At 54.9% G+C, this 20,580-nt stretch overlaps 1 protein-coding gene across 1 annotated transcript in view; it reads left to right on the top strand.

The window, feature by feature from the left end:
- Positions 1 to 20,580, top strand: part of KDR (kinase insert domain receptor) — a 47,558-nt gene that overhangs the window by 16,132 nt on the left and 10,846 nt on the right. The window contains exons 12-22 of the mRNA XM_064149290.1: positions 1,524 to 1,632; positions 3,408 to 3,752; positions 5,422 to 5,568; positions 5,721 to 5,852; positions 7,897 to 8,003; positions 8,443 to 8,578; positions 10,248 to 10,352; positions 12,051 to 12,164; positions 14,709 to 14,797; positions 18,199 to 18,358; positions 19,494 to 19,594. Of these exons, the coding sequence (XP_064005360.1) occupies positions 1,524 to 1,632; positions 3,408 to 3,752; positions 5,422 to 5,568; positions 5,721 to 5,852; positions 7,897 to 8,003; positions 8,443 to 8,578; positions 10,248 to 10,352; positions 12,051 to 12,164; positions 14,709 to 14,797; positions 18,199 to 18,358; positions 19,494 to 19,594 (1,545 nt within the window). The remainder of the gene's footprint in view (positions 1 to 1,523; positions 1,633 to 3,407; positions 3,753 to 5,421; positions 5,569 to 5,720; positions 5,853 to 7,896; positions 8,004 to 8,442; positions 8,579 to 10,247; positions 10,353 to 12,050; positions 12,165 to 14,708; positions 14,798 to 18,198; positions 18,359 to 19,493; positions 19,595 to 20,580) is intronic.

The following is a 20,580-nucleotide window of genomic DNA, read 5'->3' as shown; positions in this document are numbered from 1 at the left end:
AGGAGTGACTGAGGGAGCTGGGGAGGGGTAGTGTGAGGAAGAGGAGGCTGAGAGCAGAGCTCATTGCTGTCTACAGCTACCTGAAGGGACACTGTGGAGAGGCTGCTGCTGGGCTCTGCTCACAGGGAACTGGAGACAGAAGGAGGAATGGCCTCCAGCTGAGGCTGGGGAGGTTCAGATTGGACATTAGGGGAAGGTTTTTCACTGAGAGAGTGGTCAGGGACTGGAATGAGCTGCCCAGGGAGGTGCTGGAGTCACCCAGCCTGGCTGTGTTTCAGGGTGGTTTGGATGTGGTGCTTAGGGATATGGTTTAAGGTGAACCTTGCAGAGCAGGGTTCTAGGTTGGGCTTGATGCTCCTGAGGGGCTTTGCCAGCCTGGAGGTGTCTGTGGTCCTGTGGATGTTGCCAACCTCCCTCTCATATACTCAAATCTCTTCTGGCTGTGTTTAAGGGTGGTGCTTGGGGCTATGGTTTAAGGTGACTCTTGTAGAGCAGGGTTCTAGGTTGGACTTGGTGATCCTAAGGGGCTTTGCCAGCCTGCCTGTGTCTGTGATTCTTAGACTCTTTTCAGCTGTCATTAAACTTAGGGATGTGGTCTCCCCTGGTCATGCAAGCTCTGCTGAGAGCAGCACATTGCCAACTCCTTAGATACTGACACAAAGTGAGTCTCCATTCACAGGATGTTAGGGGTTGGAAGGGACCTGCAGAGATCATTGAGTCCAACCCCCCTGCCAGAGCAGGACCCTCAAATCTAGCTCAGGTCACACAGGAACACATCCAGACAGGGCTGGAAAGTCTCCAGAGGAGACTCCACAGCCTCTCTGGGCAGCCTGAGGCAGTGAAAAGAGGAAAGTGGCTTAGAACCATAGAATCCAGCAGGTTGGCAGAGAGCTCCAAGCTCAGCCAGCCCAACCTAGCACCCAGCCCTGCCCAACCAACCAGACCATGGCACTAAGTGCCCCAGCCAGGCTTGGCTGCAACACCTCCAGCCACGGCCACTCCACCACCTCCCTGGGCAGCCCATTCCAATGACAATCACTCTCTCTGCCAACAACTTCCTCCTCACATCCAGCCTTGCTTAGATTTCAGTGCTTGCCCTTTAGCAGCCTGTAGTTCATCTTGGCAATTAAGTGTAAGGAGGAGAATCTGGAGAGGCTGAAGAAGAGGAGCAGCTGCAGGTGCAGCATTTATTAACACAAGGTTGATTGGACAGGGCTGGGTGCTAGGTTGGAATGGATGACCTTGGAGGTCTCTTCCAATCTGGTTGGTTCTGTGATTCTACCCACACCAGAGTCTGCCTGCTCTCAGGCTGCTTTTTCTTGCTTTCTTTTACCTGATTGTTACACCTTTAAGGACAAAAAAGTGTAAAGTCCAGGGGTGTGTGTGTGTGTTGGGGGACACTGTTGTGCTCTGTCATGGATCTGGAGGGACTTTTGGTTGTGCAAATCCCTGCAGAGCACTTGCTGAGCCGCTGGGATGGTCAGGCTGAAGCACTGACACGTTGTGCAACTCTTCTTTTGTAGACTGTGAGCACCCTGACGATCCAAGCAGCCAATGTCTCTGCTCTGTACCGCTGTATGGCTACCAACAGGGCTGGCTCAAGTGAGAGAGTCATCTCCTTCCATGTCACCAGTAAGTACACCCTGCTCAATGGTTCCCAGCTCCTCTGCTTGGCTCTGGTAGGTGGTTCAGCACTGGATATGAAATTCCTGCTTTTTGAATGGGGATGTTTGGATGTTTTTAGGGACAGGCTAGACCAGCATCCCTCAGAGCTAGCCCAGATGTAATTGCAGTGGGCTGGATAAATAAAAGCATCTTTGCTCAGCTCTATCCTGAGGAAGACACAAGTGCAGGAAGCTGAACTTCACAGGCTCACAGGATGTCAGGGGTTGGAAAGGACCTGCATAGATCATTGAGTCCAAGCCCCCTGCCATACAATCCAGCTCAGGGTACACAGGAAAACATCCAGACAGGCCTGGAAAGGCTCCAGAGAAGGAGACTCCACAACCTCTCTGGGCAGCCTGTGCCAGGGCTCTGGGACCCTTCCAGGCAAGAAGTTGCCCCTTGTGTTGAGCTGGAACCTCCTGTGCTGCAGCTTCCATCCACTGCTCCTTGTCCTATCCCAGGGAGCAGTGAGCAGAGCCTGTCCCCCCCTCCTGACCCCCAGCCCTCAGATCATTATAGACATTGATTAGATCCCCTCTCAAAAAGCTTCTCTGTTCTTAACCTTGAAATCATTGGCAAAGAGCTTCTCTCTTGAAAACCAATCCCCAGACCTGCATGCTCAAGTAGTATTTTCCATCACAGGATGTTAGGGGTTGGAAGGCACCCCCAGAGATCATGGGGTCCAACCTTCCTGCCAAAGCAGGGTGGGACACAGAGGAACAGGTCCAGGATGGCTTTGAAAGTGTGCAGAGAAGGAGACTCCAAATGTAAACATTAACAACAAGATCCTTGGAAAAATAGTCTCTGGTTGCTGTGAGTTTCTACAGAAGAGAAACTATTCATTACACAGGGCTTCCTTTGGGCCTTTTTGCATGTAGTGAGTCTGTGCTCTTTAGATGATTGATTGATTGATTGATTGATTGAATGGTTGATTATTTATTTCAAGGTTTGGGTTTTTTTTTCCTTATTTACCACTGGATAATCACAGAATATGAACAGGCTGCCCAGGGAGGTGGTTGAGGGCCCATCCCTAGAGGTATTTAAGGTGAGACTCAACAGGACTCTGGGCAACCTGATCTAGTTGAGGTTGTCCCTGCTGACTGCAAGAGGGGGTTGGATCAGATGAGCTTTGGAGATCCCTTCCAACCCAATCCATTTTATGAATATATGTGGTTGGATGAGACCTTCAAGATCCTCCAGCCCAATTTTTGACCCAGCACTGAATCACAGAACCAAGCAGGTTGGAAGAGAGCTCCAAGCTCAGCCACCCCAACCTAGCACCCAGCCCTGCCCAACCAACCAGACCATGGCACTAAGTGCCCCAGCCAGGCTTGGCTTCAACACCTCCAGCCACGGCCACTCCACCACCTCCCTGGGCAGCCCATTCCAATGCCAATCACTCTCTCTGCCAGGAACTTCCTCCTCACAGCCAGCCTAGACCTGCTCTGGCACAGCTCCAGGCTGTGTCCCCTTCTTCTGTCCCTGGCTGCCTGGCAGCAGAGCCCAACCCCACCTGGCTACAGCCTCCCTGCAGGCAGCTGCAGGCAGCAATGAGCTCTGCCCTGAGCCTCCTCTGCTGCAGGCTAGACAAGGGTCAACACCAGTGGGTGTCCCTAGCTAAGAGGAGGAGAAGGCTGCATTTGTAAACTGGCTTCATTGGATTAATGCTGGCAACAAAATGTGCAACCTAACGGGAATTAATTTTAGGGTTTTGGGGCTTTTTATTGTTTTTTAACCTGCAGGAGGTCTTGAAATCAACCTCCAGCCTCGGACTCAACTGACGGAGAAGGATAACCTGTCCCTGCAGTGCACAGCAGACAAGTTCACCTTTGAGAAGCTGTCGTGGTACAAGCTGAGCACCCAGGCCTCCCAGGCTCCCTTTGGAGGGCTGCCCATGCCTGTGTGCAAGAACCTCAATGCCCTGCAGAAGCTGAATGCCACAGTTTCAAACACCAACGGCGAGAACGTCACCTTGGAGCTGGTCCTTCGCAACATCTCCCTGCAGGATGCAGGGGACTACGTTTGCATTGCTCAGGACAAGAAGGCTAAGACACAGCACTGCCTGGTGAAGCACCTCACAGTTCAAGGTACAGCTCCTTTGCTGGCCACCTAAAGAGTTGGGGGGAGCTGGGTGTGGAAATGGCTGTGGCAGTGGCAGCTTTGGAAAGAGGTTTGGAGCAAGAGAGATGTTGAGGTGCTGAAAGGTGTCCAGAGAAGGGCGACGAAGCTGGGGAGGGGCCTGGAGCACAAACCCTATGGGGAGAGGCTGAGGGAGCTGGGGGTGTGCAGCCTGCAGCAGAGGAGGCTCAGGGCAGAGCTCATTGCTGTGTACAACTACCTGAAGGGAGGCTGTAGCCAGGTGGGGTTGGGCTCTACTGCCAGGCAACCAATAGCAGGACAAGGGGACACAGCCTGAAGCTGTGCCAGGGCAGGTCTAGGCTGCATGTGAGGAGGAAGTTCCTGGCAGAGAGAGTGATTGGCATTGGAATGGGCTGCCCAGGGAGGTGGTGGAGTGGCCGTGGCTGGAGGTGTTGCAGCCAAGCCTGGCTGGGGCACTTAGTGCCATGGTCTGGTTGGTTGGGCAGGGCTGGGTGCTAGGTTGGGCTGGCTGAGCTTGGAGCTCTCTGCCAACCTGCTTGGTTCTGTGATTCAGTTGTATATGTGTCATGATCCTTTGCTGGCAACCTAAAGAGTGTGTGGGGGAGTTGGTTGTGAAAATTGCCATGACAGTGGCAGCTTTGGAAAGAGGTTTGGAGCAGCTGTGCATCCATCACAATGCTTTGCTGGCAACCTAAGGAGTTGGGGGGAGTTTGGGTTTGGAGGTCCCTTCCAACCCAAACCATTCTGTGGCTCTATGAAAGCCAATCAAAGCTCAGCTGACAGGTTCCTAGGACAGCAAAGGCTTTTCTGTTTGTCCTTCCCCACTCTGCTTCTCTCCACTGAGAGCTCTCTGAGCACTAGGAGACAACAAGCCTTGAGTGACCTGTTCTAGTGGGAGGTGTCCATCCCTGGCCAATCAACCAGACCATGGCACTAAGTGCCTCATGCAGCCTCCTCTTAAACACCCTCCAGGGATGGAGACTCCACCACCTCCCAGGGCAGCCCATTCCAGTGCCAGTCACTCTTGCTGGGAAGAACTTCCTTCCTAACATCCAGCCTGAACCTCCTCAGGCACAGCTTGAGGCTGTGTCCATTTGCACTATCCCTGTGTGCCTGGGACAAGAGCCCAACCCCACCTGGCTACAACCTCTCTTCAGGTAGTTGTAGAGAGCATTGATGTCCTCTTGCTGTGTCCCTGCTTGCCTAGGCAGTTACATCTAAGGCAGGTTGCATCACAGAATCACAGAATCAGTCAGGGTTGGAAGGGACCACAAGGAGCAGCCAGTTCCAACCCCCCTGCCATGCCCAGGGACACCCTACCCTAGAGCAGGCTGCACACAGCCTCAGCCAGCCTGGCCTCAAACACCTCCAGCCATGGGGCCTCAACCACCTCCCTGGGCAGCACATTCCAGCCTCTCTCCACTCTCCTGCTGAACATCTTCCTCCTCACCTCCAGCTTTGCTCCATCAGTTCTGTTGCCCACTGTAATTATTTGTGTATGTGTGTGCCAAATGGAAGGTTTAACTCTTCCCTTAAGACAAGAGCTGTGGCTGGAGGTGGTGTCAAGGGAGCTGAGAGTTTGTTAGTGGCTCACCAAGGGCTGTCACTGCACAACTGGCTGTGGTTAGTGACTCTGCTCTGGTTTTGCCCCAACAGAGCCCATGGCACCCACACTGGCAGGAAACCTGGAAAACCAGACAACAAATGTTGGGGAAACCATAGAGGTGTCCTGCCCAGCCCAGGGCATTCCTCCCCCAAGCATCCTGTGGTATAAGAACAACGAAACCCTGCTGGAGGACTCAGGTGAGCTGTGACGGTTCCTTGCTCCTCTGCTGTCACTTAAGGGCTGCCCTTCGCTGGGGCTCGCTGCAGATCTGTGCCAGGAGAAGCTGCATGTTGGATGTGGCATCAAGGCAGCAGCAGCAGGGGTTAAAGAAGGCTGGTTTTGGTTGCAGGCATTGTTTTGAAAGACGGGAACAAAACATTGACAATCCGGCGGGTGAGGAAAGAAGATGGAGGCCTCTACACCTGCCTTGCCTGCAACCTCCTGGGGTGCACAACAGCAGTGGCTCACTTCTCCGTGGAAGGTTAGTGGGTGGCTTCTGTCCTGACTGTTCCTGAAACCTTTGTCATGGCTAAAGTCAGCAGGGAGTCCTGGAGCACAGCCCTGTGAGGAGAGGCTGAGGGAGCTGGGGGTGTGCAGCCTGCAGCAGAGGAGGCTCAGGGCAGAGCTCATTGCTGCCTGCAGCTGCCTGAAGGGAGTCTGTAGCCAGGTGGGGTTGGGCTCTGCTGCCAGGCAAGCAGCAACAGAAGAAGGGGACACAGCCTCAAGCCGTGCCAGGAGAGGTCCAGGCTGGATGTTAGGAGGAAGCAGCAGCCAGGCTGGAGGGCAGGGATCCATCCAGAGGCACCTGGGCAGGCTGCAGAGGTGGGCACAAGCCAACCTCAGGAGGTTCAACAAGACCAAAGGCAAGGTCCTGCAGCTGGGTGGAGGCAATGCCAAGCACAACTCCAGGCTGGGCAGTGAGTGGCTGCAGAGCAGCCCTGAGCAGAGGCACTTGGGGATGCTGCTGGAGGAGAAGCTCCACAGGAGCCAGCAGTGTGCACTTGCAGCCCAGAAAGCCAAGCAGAGCCTGGGCTGCAGCAGCAGCAGTTCGGCCAGCAGGGCCAGGGAGGGGATTCTCCCCCTCTGCTGTGCTCTGCTGAGAGCCCACCTGGAGTCCTGCATCCAGCTCTGGAGCCCCTGGGACAAGAGGGCTGTGGAGATGCTGGAGAGTGTCCAGAGCAGGGCCAGGAGGATGCTGAGAGGCTGCAGCAGCTCTGCTGTGAGCACAGCCTGAAAGAGTTGGGGCTGTGCAGGCTGGAGCAGAGGAGGCTCCCAGGGGACCTTCTTGTGGCCTTCCAGCATCTGAAGGGGGCTCCAAAAAAGCTGGGGAGGGACTTTTTAGGCTGTCAGGGAGAGACAGGAGTGGGGGGAATGGAGCAAAGCTGAGGTGGGGAGAGTGAGGCTGGAGGTGAGGAGGAAGTTGTTGAGCAGGAGAGTGGTGAGAGGCTGGCAGGGGTTGCCCAGGGAGGTGGTTGAGGCCCCATGGCTGGAGGTGTTTGAGGCCAGGCTGGCTGAGGCTGTGTGCAGCCTGCTCTAGGGTAGGGTGTCCCTGGGCATGGCAGGAGGTTGGAACTGGCTGATACTTGTGGTCCCTTCCAACCCTGACTGATTCTGTGATTCTAAGTTGTTGGCAGAGAGAGTGATTGGCATTGGAATGGGCTGCCCAGGGAGGTGGTGGAGTGGCCGTGGCTGGAGGTGTTGAAGCCAAGCCTGGCTGGGGCACTTAGTGTCATGGTCTGGTTGTTTGGGCAGGGCTGGGTGCTAGGTTGTGCTGGCTGAGCTTGGAGCTCTCTTCCAGCCTGCCTGATTCTATGATTCTGTGAAAGAAATTCAAGCTCTCTCAGCCTGGCCTCACAGGAGATGTTCACTGCCTGCAGCAGCTTGAGGACTCTGGGCTGGGCTCTCTGAAGCAGTTCCCTGAGGTCTTTATTGAGCTGAGTGGCCCAGAACTGGTCACACTGTTCCAGACGTGGCCTCAGCCAGGGCCAAGTTCCAGTGGTGTCTGCTGGATGTGTTCTCCTGGAGGAGGGCTGCTGTACCTAGGGCTTTGTTTCCATGTGTCCTGGCAGAACCATGTTTTAACATGTCCCAGCTGGAGCATGCAGAGAGACGAGAGAGAGACTGTTCTGGGGTCATGCTCACAGCTCTTTCTGTACTACCTGATGAGCTTTGTTTGTTTGCTGGAGTGAGACTCTTTCATTTCGAGCTTTCCAAAGCAACGTTTGCTATTTTCAACTGTGAGCTTTGACTCTTTTGACACTTGACAAAGCTCCAGGTACTGTTCTTGGCACAGCACCGATGCTAAGGGACAGGACTGTGCAGAAACCAGCAGGAAACCAGAGCCTCATATCCCAACCCAACTGCCCCCAAGCTTCTTGCTTTGTTTTGCTTTGCTTTCCTTCTGCTCCGTGCTGCACTTTTAAAACGAACCTTCCCGACAAGGGCCTCCTTTCTCTGCTCTAACGAATGAAACAACACCAATATGCCCCCAGCTATCACTCAGATATTCATTGACTTCTTCCCAGGCGCTGAAGAGAAAACAAACCTGGAGCTCATTATCCTGGTTGGCACTGCGGTGATTGCCATGTTCTTCTGGTTGCTGCTTGTAATCATCCTCCGGACCGTTAAGAGGGTAAGGACAAAGCTTCTCCTCCTGTCCTGTCAGCCCTGGTCTTGCATGACAAATGAGAGCTGACTCGAGGCCCTTTTGTGTTGTTTCTTTCCATTGTTCTTAAATCAACAGACACATTTCCCCCCTCCCCAACGCCCCCTCCATGCCATAACATTCTTGCCTGGGACCCAGGGCATAGAAATTCGGGGGTTTAATTGAGCAGGCCCTTGCAGGAGAAGAATAAAATCATCCCGATTGGGTTGGTTTATTAAGTAATTAAGAAACAACAACAATCAGGCGAGTCATTAGTGATGCTCACACTCCTGACGGCAGGGTGCAGGGAAGTGGTGGCCTGGCATTGCTGGGAACCAGGGAGACCCCAGGGAGTGAGGGAAATGGCACTCTGCCTGCGCAGCGCCAGCAGAAAATCTCTGCCAGCACAGCTAATTCCATTTTCCAGGCCAGTGGAGGGGACATGAAGACTGGGTACCTGTCAATCATCATGGATCCTGATGAAGTCCCTCTAGATGAGCACTGTGAGCGGCTCCCATACGATGCCAGCAAGTGGGAATTTCCCAGGGACCGGCTGAAGCTGGGTATGTCCTCATCGTGCGCCTCCAGTGAGGCTGTGCTGACCTCACTTCTCTGGGCTCTGCGCTGGGGCAGCACTGCCAGATGGGCTCTGTGCTCCCACAGGGCAGAATCACAGACACAGGCAGGTTGGCAAAGCCCCTTAGGATCACCAAGGCCAACCTAGAACCCTACTCTACAAGATTCACCTTAAACCATAGCCCCAAGCACCACAAAATCTCAGCACAGAGCTCCTACTGCTGTTGCTGCGAGGTAAATGTGGGTAGGGGGAAGAAGAGTGGCACCTAAGCACCACATTCAAACCACCCACAAAGACAGGCTGGGTGACTCCAGCACCTCCCTGGGCAGCTCATTCCAGTCCTGACCACTCTCTCCAGCCAAAACTTCTTCCTAATGTCCAGTCTGAAGGGAGGCTGTAGCCAGCTGGGGTTGGGCTCTGCTGCCAGGCAAGCAGCAACAGAACAAGGGGACACAGCCTCAAGCTGTGCCAGGGCAGGTCTAGGCTGGATGTGAGGAGGAAGTTGTTGGCAGAGAGAGTGATTGGCACTGGAATGGGCTGCCCAGGGAGGTGGTGGAGTGGCCGTGGCTGGAGGTGTTGAAGCCAAGCCTGGCTGGGGCACTTAGTGCCATGGTCTGGTTGGTTGGGCAGGGCTGGGTGCTAGGTTGGGCTGACTGAGCTTGGAAGTCTCTTCCAACCTGCTGGATTCTATCATTCTCTGAATCTAAACCTCCCCAGCCTCAGCCTAAGGCCATTCCCCCTTGTTCTGTCTCAAATTTCCAGTGAGCAGAGCCCAGCAGCAGCCTCTCCACAATGTCCCTTCAGGTAGCTGTAGACAGCAATGAGGTCTGCCCTCAGCCTCCTCTTCCTCACACCTAGGTTGGACTTGTTCTCTTTGAGTCCTTCTCAGCTCCTGTGATCTTAGTCTCCTGTGAAAGCCATGCAGCCTGCAGAAGAGGAGGTTCAGGGCAGAGCTCATTGCTGTCCACAGCTCCCTGAAGGGAGGTTGTAGCCAGGTGGGGTTGGGCTCTGCTGCCAGGCAGCCAGGGACAGAACAACAGGACACAGCCTCAAGCTGTGCCAAGGGAGGTCTAGGAGGAAGTTGTTGGCAGAGAGAGTGATTGGCATTGGAATGGGCTGCCCAGGGAGGTGGTGGAGTTCCCATGCCTGGAGGTGTTTGAGAGGAGTCAGGACGAGGCACTCAGTGCCAGGCGTTAGTTAATGAGAAGGGTTAGGTGCTAGGTTGGCCTCGATGATCTTAGAGGTCTTTTCCAACCTGGTTAATTCTGTGTTTCTGTGCTCCTTGGTGGCAAATCAGAGGGCCAGAGGAAATGGTTCCAAGCTGCCCCAGGGGAGGTTCAGGCTGGGTGCTGGGAAATATTTCTTCACTGGAAGGGTTCTCACACATTGGAATGCTCTGCCCAGGGCACTGCTGCAGTCAGCATCCCTGGGGGTGTTCCAGCAGCCTGTGGAGCTGGCACTTAGGGATGTGATTTAGTGTTGAGCCTGCAGTGCTGGGTCAAAGGTCAGACTGGGTGAGCTTGGACATCTCTTCCAAGCAGATCTGTTCCTATTATCAACTTGCTGTGAGTTTCTGATACACAAACCCAGTTTAGAGGTGCTGTTTGTTCTGCATCTTTTGCCCACTGTGCCAACATTCATCTTCTGACTTGCAGGCAAACCTCTTGGGCGTGGAGCTTTCGGCCAGGTCATAGAAGCAGACGCCTTTGGGATCGACAAAACTGCCACCTGCAGAACAGTGGCAGTCAAAATGCTGAAAGGTAAAAGTGGTGGCTGAATCTCCACCCTGAATGCACAACACAGGGGAAAGTGCCAGCAGATGGGAAAAATCAGATTGCTTGGATCAATAGTGGCATCAAAACCATAACATCAGCCCAATCAAAGGCTACAGGACAGTGCTTCAAGCTGTTCTTGGCTCTAAGAGCAAAAGGTGGTTTTGGCCACAACAACCCCAAGCAGCACTAGAGGCTGGGGCCAGAGTGGCTGAGAGCAGCCAGGCAGAGAGGGAGCTGGGGGTGCTGGCAGAGAGGAGCTGAAGAGGAGGCAGCAGTGCCCAGGTGGGCAGCAGAGCCAATGGCATCCTGGGCTGGCTCAGGAGCAGTGTGGGCAGCAGGACAAGGGAGGTTCTTGTGCCCCTGTGCTCAGCACTGCTCAGGCCAGCCCTGGAGTGCTGTGTCCAGTTGTGGGCTCCTGAATTGAAGAGAGATGCTGAGGTGCTGGAAGGTGTGGAGAGAAGGGCAGCAAGGCTGGGGAGGGGCCTGGAGCACAGCCCTGTGAGGAGAGGCTGAGGGAGCTGGGGGTGTGCAGCCTGCAGCAGAGGAGGCTCAGGGCAGAGCTCATTGCTGCCTGCAGCTGCCTGCAGGGAGGCTGTAGCCAGGTGGGGTTGGGCTCTGCTGCCAGGCAGCCAGCAACAGAAGAAGGGGACACAGCCTGGAGCTGTGCCAGGGCAGGTCTGGGCTGGATGTGAGGAGGAAGTTCCTGGCAGAGAGAGTGATTGGCACTGGAATGGGCTGCCCAGGGAGGTGGTGGAGTGGCCGTGGCTGGAGGTGTTGCAGCCAAGCCTGGCTGGGGCACTTAGTGCCATGGTCTGGTTGGTTGGGCAGGGCTGGGTGCTAGGTTGGGCTGGCTGAGCCTGGAACTCTCTTCCAGCCTGATTCATTCTATGATTCTATGAAAAGCAGAGTGCAAACTGCTCAAAAGGTCTGTGGGAGAAAGGATGTTAGCTTGTCTGGACTCTCTGTGTCTTTCTTCTGATGTACTGCCCTGGCAAATCGTTAAAAGCAGAGCAGAATCCTCCCTGTCACCATCCACCTTGCTTCCATCAGTGCCCTGCAGCACAGCTGACCCAGGCCACCAAACAAGACTGCTCACTGGGCACTGGAAAAATAAGAGAGGAGAATGCAGAGGCAGGGAAAAGCTTGCTGTCTGTGTTCAGTTTTGGGCTCCCCAGTTGAAGAGGGACAGGGATCTGCTGGATAGAGTCCAAGGGAGGGCTATAAGGATAATGAGGGGACTGCAGCACTGCCTGCTGAGGGACCTGGGGCTGCTCAGTCTGGAGAAAAGACTGAGAGGGAATCTAATCAAGGTTTGTAAATCCCTAAGAACTGGGGGTCAGGAGGGAGGGACAGGCTCTGCCCACTGCTCCCTGGCATAGGACAAGTAGTAATGGATGGAAGCTGCAGCACAGGAGGTTCCAGCTCAACACAAGGGCAACTTCTTGCCTGGAAGGGTCCCAGAGTCCTGACACAGGCTGCCCAGAGAGGCTGTGGAGTCTCCTTCTGTGGAGCCTTTCCAGGCCTGTCTGGATGTGTTCTGTGTGCCCTGAGGTGGATTGGATGGTCCTGCTCTGGCAGGAGGGTTGGACTTGATGATCTCTTTGGTTCCCTTCCAACCCCTGACATCCTTAGGACTGTGAACTGTCTGTGATGTTCCTGCTCTGTGCTGTTTTGCCTCTGCAGAGGGTGCAACCCACAGTGAGCACAGAGCACTGATGTCCGAGCTGAAGATCCTCATTCACATCGGGCACCACCTCAACGTTGTCAACTTACTGGGAGCCTGCACGAAGCCAGGAGGTGAGCAGCTTCTCCAGGGGTGGGAAGGTGCTGATGAAAACCCTGTTTCTGCCACTTCTGCTGCATGGGAAACTGCAGCTGCAGAATGAAGGCTTCAATGAAATAGTCACCTTAAAACAAAAAGTAAAATCTGGTAAGAGTGAGCACATCCAGAGGCTGAATTTGGGCTTAGAAGCCCTGATTTATGCATCCAGCTCCATGACATAGCAGCTGGGCTCCCTCCCTGGGCTGCTGGGCTCCATGCCTGAGCAGCTGGGCTCCTTCCCTTAGCAGCTGGGCTCCCTCCCCGGGCTGCTGGGCCCTGTGCCTTAGCAGCTGGGCTCCCTCCCTGGGCTGCTAGGCTCCATGCCTGAGCAGCTGGGCTCCTTCCCTTAGCAGTTGAGCTCCCTCCCCGGGCTGCTGGGCCCTGTGCCTTAGCAGCTGGGCTCCCTCCCTGGGCTGCTGGGCTCTGTGCCTTAGCAGCTGGGCTCCCTCCCTGGGCTGCTGGGCTCTGTGCCTTAGCAGTTGAGCTCCCTCCCCGGGCTGCTGGGCCCTGTGCCTTAGCAGCTGGGCTCCCTCCCTGGGCTGCTGGGCTCTGTGCCTTAGCAGCTGGGCTCCCTCCCTGGGCTGCTGGGCTCTGTGCCTTAGCAGCTGGGCTCCCTCCCTGGGCTGCTGGGCTCTGTGCCTTAGCAGTTGGGCTCCTTCCCTTAGCAGCTGGACTCCCTCCCCAGGCTGCTGGGCTCCATGCCTTAGCAGCTGGGCTCCCTCCCTGGGCTGCTGGGTTCCATGCCTTAGCAGTTGGACTCCCTCCCCAGGCTGCTGGGCTCCCTCCCTATGTTTCTCTGTACCTCAGACCCACTTGGAGAGTGTGGAACAAAGTTTGCCTCCTGACTCCAGTACCAGATTTAACAAGGTGCTCTTAGCCTTGTCACCAGCTGCAGTGTGGCTGCACCTTGTGGCTTCCCTCCCTGGCTGTGTGTGTGTGTGAGTGGGAGGGCAGCCTGCAGTGTGGATGAACCTATTCTGCTCTGTAACCAGGGACAGATGTTTTGTGTTTAACAAATCTAGTACTGCAAGCTGATTTGGAAGAAATTCAGTGTGAAGCCCCTCAGGAGCAACTCTCCAGGGAAGCTGATTTGCTGGATCACCCTGGGAGCAGAATTCCATTTGTTAAGTTCCATGAGAGGACTGCAGGAGTTGAGGGGAAACATAACACATAAATGCTTCTTTCCTGGTTTATTCTATCAGGAGATAGAGGTGGCCAATGTCTGGAAGCTGGGATGGGAATTTAGCACTGTGGCACGAGCATGAAGTGCCACACAGGGTGTCCACACATGGAGCACCACATAGGCTGTGCCCCAGGGAACAGTTCAATGTCTTTGTTGGTGATCTGGGCCAGAGGGTTGTGTCCTCCATCAGTAAGTCTGCAGATGACACCAAGCGAGGAGCAGGTGTGGGTGTGTTGGAGGGTAGGAGAACCCTGCAGAGGGACCTGGCCAGGCTGGATGGGTGGGCAGAGGCCAAGGGGATGAGACTGAACAAGGCCAAGGGCAGGGTTCTGCACTTTGGCCACAACAACCCCAAGCAGCACCACAGGCTGGGGCCAGAGTGGCTGAGAGCAGCCAGGCAGAGAGGGAGCTGGGGGTGGTGGCAGAGAGGAGCTGAAGAGGAGGCAGCAGTGCCCAGGTGGGCAGCAGAGCCAATGGCATCCTGGGCTGGCTCAGGAGCAGTGTGGGCAGCAGGACAAGGGAGGTTCTTGTGCCCCTGTGCTCAGCACTGCTCAGGCCAGCCCTGGAGTGCTGTGTCCAGTTGTGGGCTCCTGAATTGCAGAGAGCTGTTGAGGTGCTGGAAGGTGTGGAGAGAAGGGCAGCAAGGCTGGGGAGGGGCCTGGAGCACAGCCCTGTGAGGAGAGGCTGAGGGAGCTGGGGGTGTGCAGCCTGCAGCAGAGGAGGCTCAGGGCAGAGCTCATTGCTGCCTGCAGCTGCCTGCAGGGAGGCTGTAGCCAGGTGGGGTTGGGCTCTGCTGCCAGGCAGCCAGCACCAGAAGAAGGGGACACAGCCTGGAGCTGTGGCAGGGCAGGTCTAGGCTGGATGTGAGGAGGAAGTTCCTGGCAGAGAGAGTGATTGGCATTGGAATGGGCTGCCCAGGGAGGTGGTGGAGTGGCCGTGGCTGGAGGTGTTGAAGCCAAGCCTGGCTGGGGCACTTAGTGCCATGGTCTGGTTGGTTGGGCAGGGCTGGGTGCTAGGTTGGGCTGTCTGAGCTTGGAGCTCTCTGCCAACCTGCTTGGTTCTGTGAAATTCTATGAAAAGCACAGGCACTGACTGCAGCAGAGACACACACACACACACACACACAGACACACACTCACACACACTGACTGCCTTATCTATGTTTGTGCCCTTGCCCTTATACATCTCAGCAAGCCTATGAGTGAAGCAGACATTCCCATTGTTTTCTTTTTACAGCCTCTAATCTAGTTTTTCTCATTAAAATACTGAATTAGCCTCAAACCAGCACAGGGACCATCACTGCTCTTTCTAAGAAGCTGCTTTCTGCCTTGCACAGGCCCACTCATGGTGATCGTGGAATATTGTAAGTTTGGGAACCTGTCAGCTTACCTGCGGAGCAAGAGGAGTGAATTTGTGCCCTACAAGGTAAGGAGGCTGTAGCCAGGTGGGGTTGGGCTCTGCTGCCAGGCAAGCAGCAACAGAAGAAGGGGACACAGCCTGAAGCTGTGCCAGGGCAGGTCTAGGCTGGATGTGAGGAGGAAGTTCCTGGCAGAGAGAGTGATTGGCATTGGAATGGGCTGCCCAGGGAGGTGGTGGAGTGGCTGTGGCTGGAGGTGTTGCAGCCAAGCCTGGCTGGGGCACTTAGTGCCATGGTCTGGTTGGTTGGGCAGGGCTGGGTGCTAGGTTGGGCTGGCTGAGCTTGGAGCTCTCTGCCAACCTGCTTGGTTCTATGATTGTGTCAGTGCCAGCCCTGGGGAACACACTGACTGTCTCCCACTTCTCATGGGAACGAGAGAGGGCAAAGACATCAGAGGTCATCTACTTCCCCTCCTCCCTCCCAGCTCCTGCCAGGGAGCTCTTTTGCTATTGTTAGCTCTAACGGTGCAGAGGAACTGAGCTTCCACTGCTTCCCTTGGCAGATTGTTCTCCACTTGGCCTCTATCTGCCAGGAAGTGTTTTTTCTGATTATCAGCCTTAATTTTTTCCTTTCTAAGCACAGCTCCAGACCACCTTAAAGAACTGCAGCATCCATCAGCTCCCCAGGGTATCTCCTCTCATCCTTCTCCTGTGCCCCTGGCTCAGTGCTGGCCAGGCCAGCCATTATTTTGGTTCTTTTGCTGTCAATTGTTTTCTGTTACTGATGTGTCCCAGGAGCTCACATTCAGTTTTCCACCTCCCAAGTGCTTTGCAAAGAGGAGATTCATCACAACACCCACTCTTGGCATCCTGATTTGAAAGGAGGAGGGGGATGGATGGAGGGTAGCATATTCAAACTCAACTCTGGATGCTCCTAAAAGAGTGACTGGCATTGGAATGGGCTGCCCAGGGAGTTGGTGGAGTCCCCATCCGTGGAAGTGTTTAAAAGGAGGCTGGATGAAGCACTTAGTGCCATGGCTTAGTCAATCAGAGGGTGATAGATGATAGGTTGGAGTCGATGATCTTGAAGGTCTTCTGCAACCTGCTTTAATTCTGTGATTCTGTGAGAGGGGATCTGATTTCTGGAGAGTGTTGGGAGGTTCCACCCTGTCCAAGGGTCAGATTGCTCTGTGTAGCCATCTGTGTGGATGATGTGCTCCAGAGCTCCATCTCTTCCTTAGCTCAGTCACCAAACCTGGCTTCAAAGACCATTTTCACAACCTCCTCTTAGAGACTGCTCTCTGGGCTCACTCCAAGCCTCAGCTCTCCTCAAGGCTGTTCCTGTGCTGTACCAAGCACTCTGGTGGTACCTTCATCAGGGTCCCTCTCACACCTCTGCTAGCAGGATAGGCTGAAGGAGCTGGGGTTGTTCAGCCTTGAGAAGACTCTGGGAGGATTTGTTCCTTGAGAGAAGAGCCCAACCCCTACCTGGCTCCAGCCTCCTTTCAGGGAGAGCCAGAAGGTCTCCCACCAGCCTCCTTTTCTCTATGAGACCCAGTTCAGGTCTCATAGACTGGTTTGGGTTGGGACCAGTAAGGGAAGAATCTGCCCCCAGCACCCCACACATGCCCCTAGCCTCAAGGAAATTCTGGGGAGGGCCACTCAAGGGTTGTGTGCCAAGAGCTGATGGAGGCCAATAGGGGGTGGGACAATTAGGGACCAGTTCCAGCCCAGCCCCCCACCCCCCATGACCCCCGACCCCATCAAGATGCCCCTCAGCATCCCCCATACCCCCCACTTGGACAGCTTTTGGGCTGTGCTCTGCCATGCTGGTAGGCTTGAGTGTTCCTGCAGTGGCAGTGTTCAGATGAGAACTTCTTCAAGCTGCTTGCTGGTTCCCCAGGGGGCTGTTTCTTCTCTCTCCTTGGAGACATTGTTTGCTATTTGATATTGGCAAAGGCAACTCACTGCATCCTCTTGGGAGGTGAAAGGGATAAACACAGAGCTGAGAGGCCTCGAAAGAAGAGGCAAGGTTTCACCAAGGTGCTGACCCTGGCTTACATAAGTGATGGGGATGGGTGGGGATGGGGACTGACAACAGAAAAAAACCAAAACCCAGTCCTGCCAGGGGAGAAAAAGTCACCAGACTGAAGCAGGAGACAAGGGAAATGTGGGGGAGGAAGCCAGTGTGGCTGGCATCCTTCTGAGAGGAATTCAGTGGCTTAGGAGAAGAAGGAAAGAAAGAAAGGAAGAAAGGAAGGAAGGAATACAGAGAAAAGAAAGAAAGAGGAAGGAAGGAAGGAAGGAAGGAAGGAAGGAAGGAAGGAAGGAAGGAAGGAAGGAAGGAAGGAAGGAAGGAAGGAAGGAAGGAAAAAAGAAAGAAAGGGAGATAATGAGAAAGAGAGAAAGAAAGAAAGAAAGAAAGAAAGAAAGAAAGAAAGAAAGAAAGAAAGAAAGAAAGAAAGAAAGAAAGAAAGAAAGAAAGAAAGAAAGAAAGAAAGGAAGGAAGAAAGAAAGAAGGAAAGAAAGGAAGGAAGAATAGAAAGGAAGAAAAGAAAGGAAGAAAAGAAAGGAAGAAAAGAAAAGAAAGAAAGAAGGAAGATTCTGAGGGCTGGTAGAATTTTGGCCAAGGTAGAGGTTTTTGGCCCTTTGCAGCAGCAGGAGGCAGAAGCTGTAGCACTACGAAGAGATTTGAGTATATGAGAGGGAGGTTGGCAACATCCACAGGACCACAGACACCTCCAGGCTGGCAAAGCCCCTCAGGAGCACCAAGCCCAACCTAGAACCCTGCTCTGCAAGGTTCACCTTAAACCATAGCCCCAAGCACCACATCCAAACCACCCTGAAACACACCCAGGCTGGGTGACTCCAGCACCTCCCTGGGCAGCTCATTCCAGTCCCTGACCACTCTCTCAGTGAAAAACCTTCCCCTAATGTCCAATCTGAACCTCCCCAGCCTCAGCTTGAGGCCATTCCCCCTTGTTCTGTCTACAGTTCCCTGTGAGCAGAGCCCAGCAGCAGCCTCTCCACAGTGTCCTTTCAGGTAGCTGTAGACAGCAATGAGCTCTGCCCTCAGCTTCTTCTTCCTCACACTGCCCCTCCCCAGCTCCCTCAGTTGCTCCTCATCAGATGTGTTCTCTGTGCCCGTGTGTGCTTTGTAGATGGTTGGCACCATGGGCAGCTCCACAGTGTGTTTTATTCCCCAGCAGGTGGAGGCATTGCTGGGGGGTGGTTGTGAGGGTGTGGGAGCAGACTAATGCCATGCTGGGGGGTGGCAGAGTGTCCTTGAGCTCATGAGGCTGTGTGCCCACGGCATGGGGCTTGCTGGTGCTGCCACCGTGCCAGCCTGGCGTGTCCCTACCAGCACCGGCTTGGGTGCGTGGAGCACAGAGCATAGCTGCTTCTCCCAGGGATGCTCCTGGCATGCTCTCTGCTTCCGACGTCTCACCCCCGTGCCCTGGCTTTCCCAGAGCAAGAGCGGCAGGCCGCGGCAGGGCAGGGACAACGACGTGGGCGAGGCCGCGGCAGAGCTGAAGCAGCGGCTGGACAGCATCACCAGCAGCCAGAGCTCCGCCAGCTCCGGCTTCCTGGAGGAGCGCTCCCTCAGCGACCTGGAGGAGGAGGAGGAAGGTAGGATGTGGCTGCTGCTGCGACCCCTGCCTCTGCTGGGCTCTGCTGAGGGGCCAAGGGGACTGTGTGCTTCTCAGAGCTGCCTCCACACACCGGCATCCTGGGCTGGCCCAGGGGCAGTGGGAGCAGGGCAGTCCTTCTGCCCCTGTACTCAGCCACCCCTGGAGTGCTGTGTCCAGTTCTGGGCTCCTGAATTCAAGAGAGAGCTGCTGAGGTGCTGGAAGGTGTGGAGAGAAGGGCAGCAAGGCTGGGGAGGGGCCTGGAGCACAGCCCTGTGAGAAGAGGCTGAGGGAGCTGGGGGTGTGCAGCCTGCAGCAGAGGAGGCTCAGGGCAGAGCTCATTGCTGCCTGCAGCTGCCTGCAGGGAGGCTGTAGCCAGGTGGGGTTGGGCTCTGCTGCCAGGCAGCCAGGGACAGAAGAAGGGGACACAGCCTCAATCTGTGGCAGGGCAGGTCTAGGCTGACTGTGAGGAGGAAGTTCCTGGCAGAGAGAGTGATTGGCACTGGAATGGGCTGCCCAGGGAGGTGGTGGAGTGGCTGTGCCTGGAGGTGTTTACGAGGAGGATGGATGAGGCACTCGGTGCCATGGGCTGGTCAGTTAATGAGAAGGGTTAGGTGCTAGGTTGGGCTGGATGGTCCTAGAGGTCTCTTCCAACCTCATTGATTCTGTGATTCCTGTGGGACTGGCTTTACAAATCTTTCCACTGATAGGACAGAAGAGAGGAGGGTTGAGGTCTGTAACCCAGCATCTTCAGCAGGAGAGTGGTGAGAGGCTGGCAGGGGTTGCCCAGGGAGGTGGTTGAGGCCCCATGGCTGGAGGTGTTTGAGGCCAGGCTGGCTGAGGCTGTGTGCAGCCTGCTCTAGGGTAGGGTGTCCCTGGGCATGGCAGGAGGTTGGAACTGGCTGCTCCTTGTGGTCCCTTCCAACCCTGACTGATTCTATGATCTGAAGGTCTATTTTACACAGCACTGGCCTGGTGTCAGATGGGTCCTTAGTGATAATTACAGCACCAAAAAGAGGGGTGTTTGCTCTTCCAGTCCTAGGTGGCCTAAAGTTCAGATGACTTTTACCCAAGAAGCAGTTAGGGGTGAAATAGGTGCCAAGGGGCACGTTTCACTGTCATCTGATTCTTTACAGCTGGTCCTGAAGACCTTTGCAAGAACCCTTTGACCATGGAGGACCTCATCTGTTACAGCTTCCAGGTGGCCAGAGGGATGGAGTTCCTGGCTTCACGCAAAGTAAGCAGCCCCTCAGGAAGAGTGGCAGCTTATTTATTTGCCTGGGGGAAGTTGTGCTGGAGGTCTGTGGGGGCAAACAGCACATTCAGCCTTGCACTGGTACTCATCTGCAGCCCTTTCCCTTTGCCCGGAGACATACCCAAGCGTTCAACACTAGAGAGGGAAACAATAGAGAGGGAATTGGAGACAGAACAAGGGGGAATGGCCTCAAGCTGAGGCTGGGGAGGTTTAGATTGGATATTAGGAGAAAGTTTTTCACTGAGAGAGTGGTCAGGGGCTGGAATGAGCTGCCCAGGGGGGTGGTGAAGTCACCCAGCCTGGCTGTGTTTCAGGGTGGTTTGGATGTGGTGCTTGGGGCTATGGTTTAAGGTGAATCTTGCAGAGCAGGGTTCTAGGTTGGGCTTGGTGCTCCTGAGGGGCTTTGCCAGCCTGGAGGTGTCTGTGTGGTTCTGTAACTCCTGCATTTATGGACACAAACCTTAGTCATCTCCATAAGGCTTATGGGGCACAGTCAGAGGACAATGGTTGAACAGGTGGAGGAGAGGAGCTGACTTACAGGGGTGATTAAAGGAATTAGGGACAGATCCCTGGCAACTGAAGCTACACTAAAGGCATCTGCTCTCTGTGGTAGGACAAGCAGCAATGGATGGAAGCTGCAGCACAGGAGGTTCCAGCTCAACACAAGGGGCAACTTCTTGCCTGGAAGGGTCCCAGAGCCCTGACACAGGCTGCCCAGAGAGGCTGTGGAGTCTCCTTCTGTGGAGCCTTTCCAGGCCTGTCTGGATGTGTTCCTGTGTGCCCTGAGCTGGATTGTGTGGTCCTGCTCTGGCAGGGGGGTTGGGCTGGATGATCTCCTTGGGTCCCTTCCAGCCCCTGACATCCTGTGAGCCTGTGATCAATTTGGGTCCCTTCCAACCCCTAACATTCTGTCATCCTGTGCTCTGAGGAGGTCGCCTGTAACTTGTCCAGTGGGATTGAAAGAGAAC

This window comes from Pogoniulus pusillus, chromosome 9 (assembly GCF_015220805.1).
Source record: "Pogoniulus pusillus isolate bPogPus1 chromosome 9, bPogPus1.pri, whole genome shotgun sequence".
Classification (NCBI taxonomy): Eukaryota; Metazoa; Chordata; class Aves; order Piciformes; family Lybiidae; genus Pogoniulus; species Pogoniulus pusillus.
Note: the sequence above shows the minus strand (reverse complement) of the source record. Positions and strands in the feature narration are given on the sequence as shown.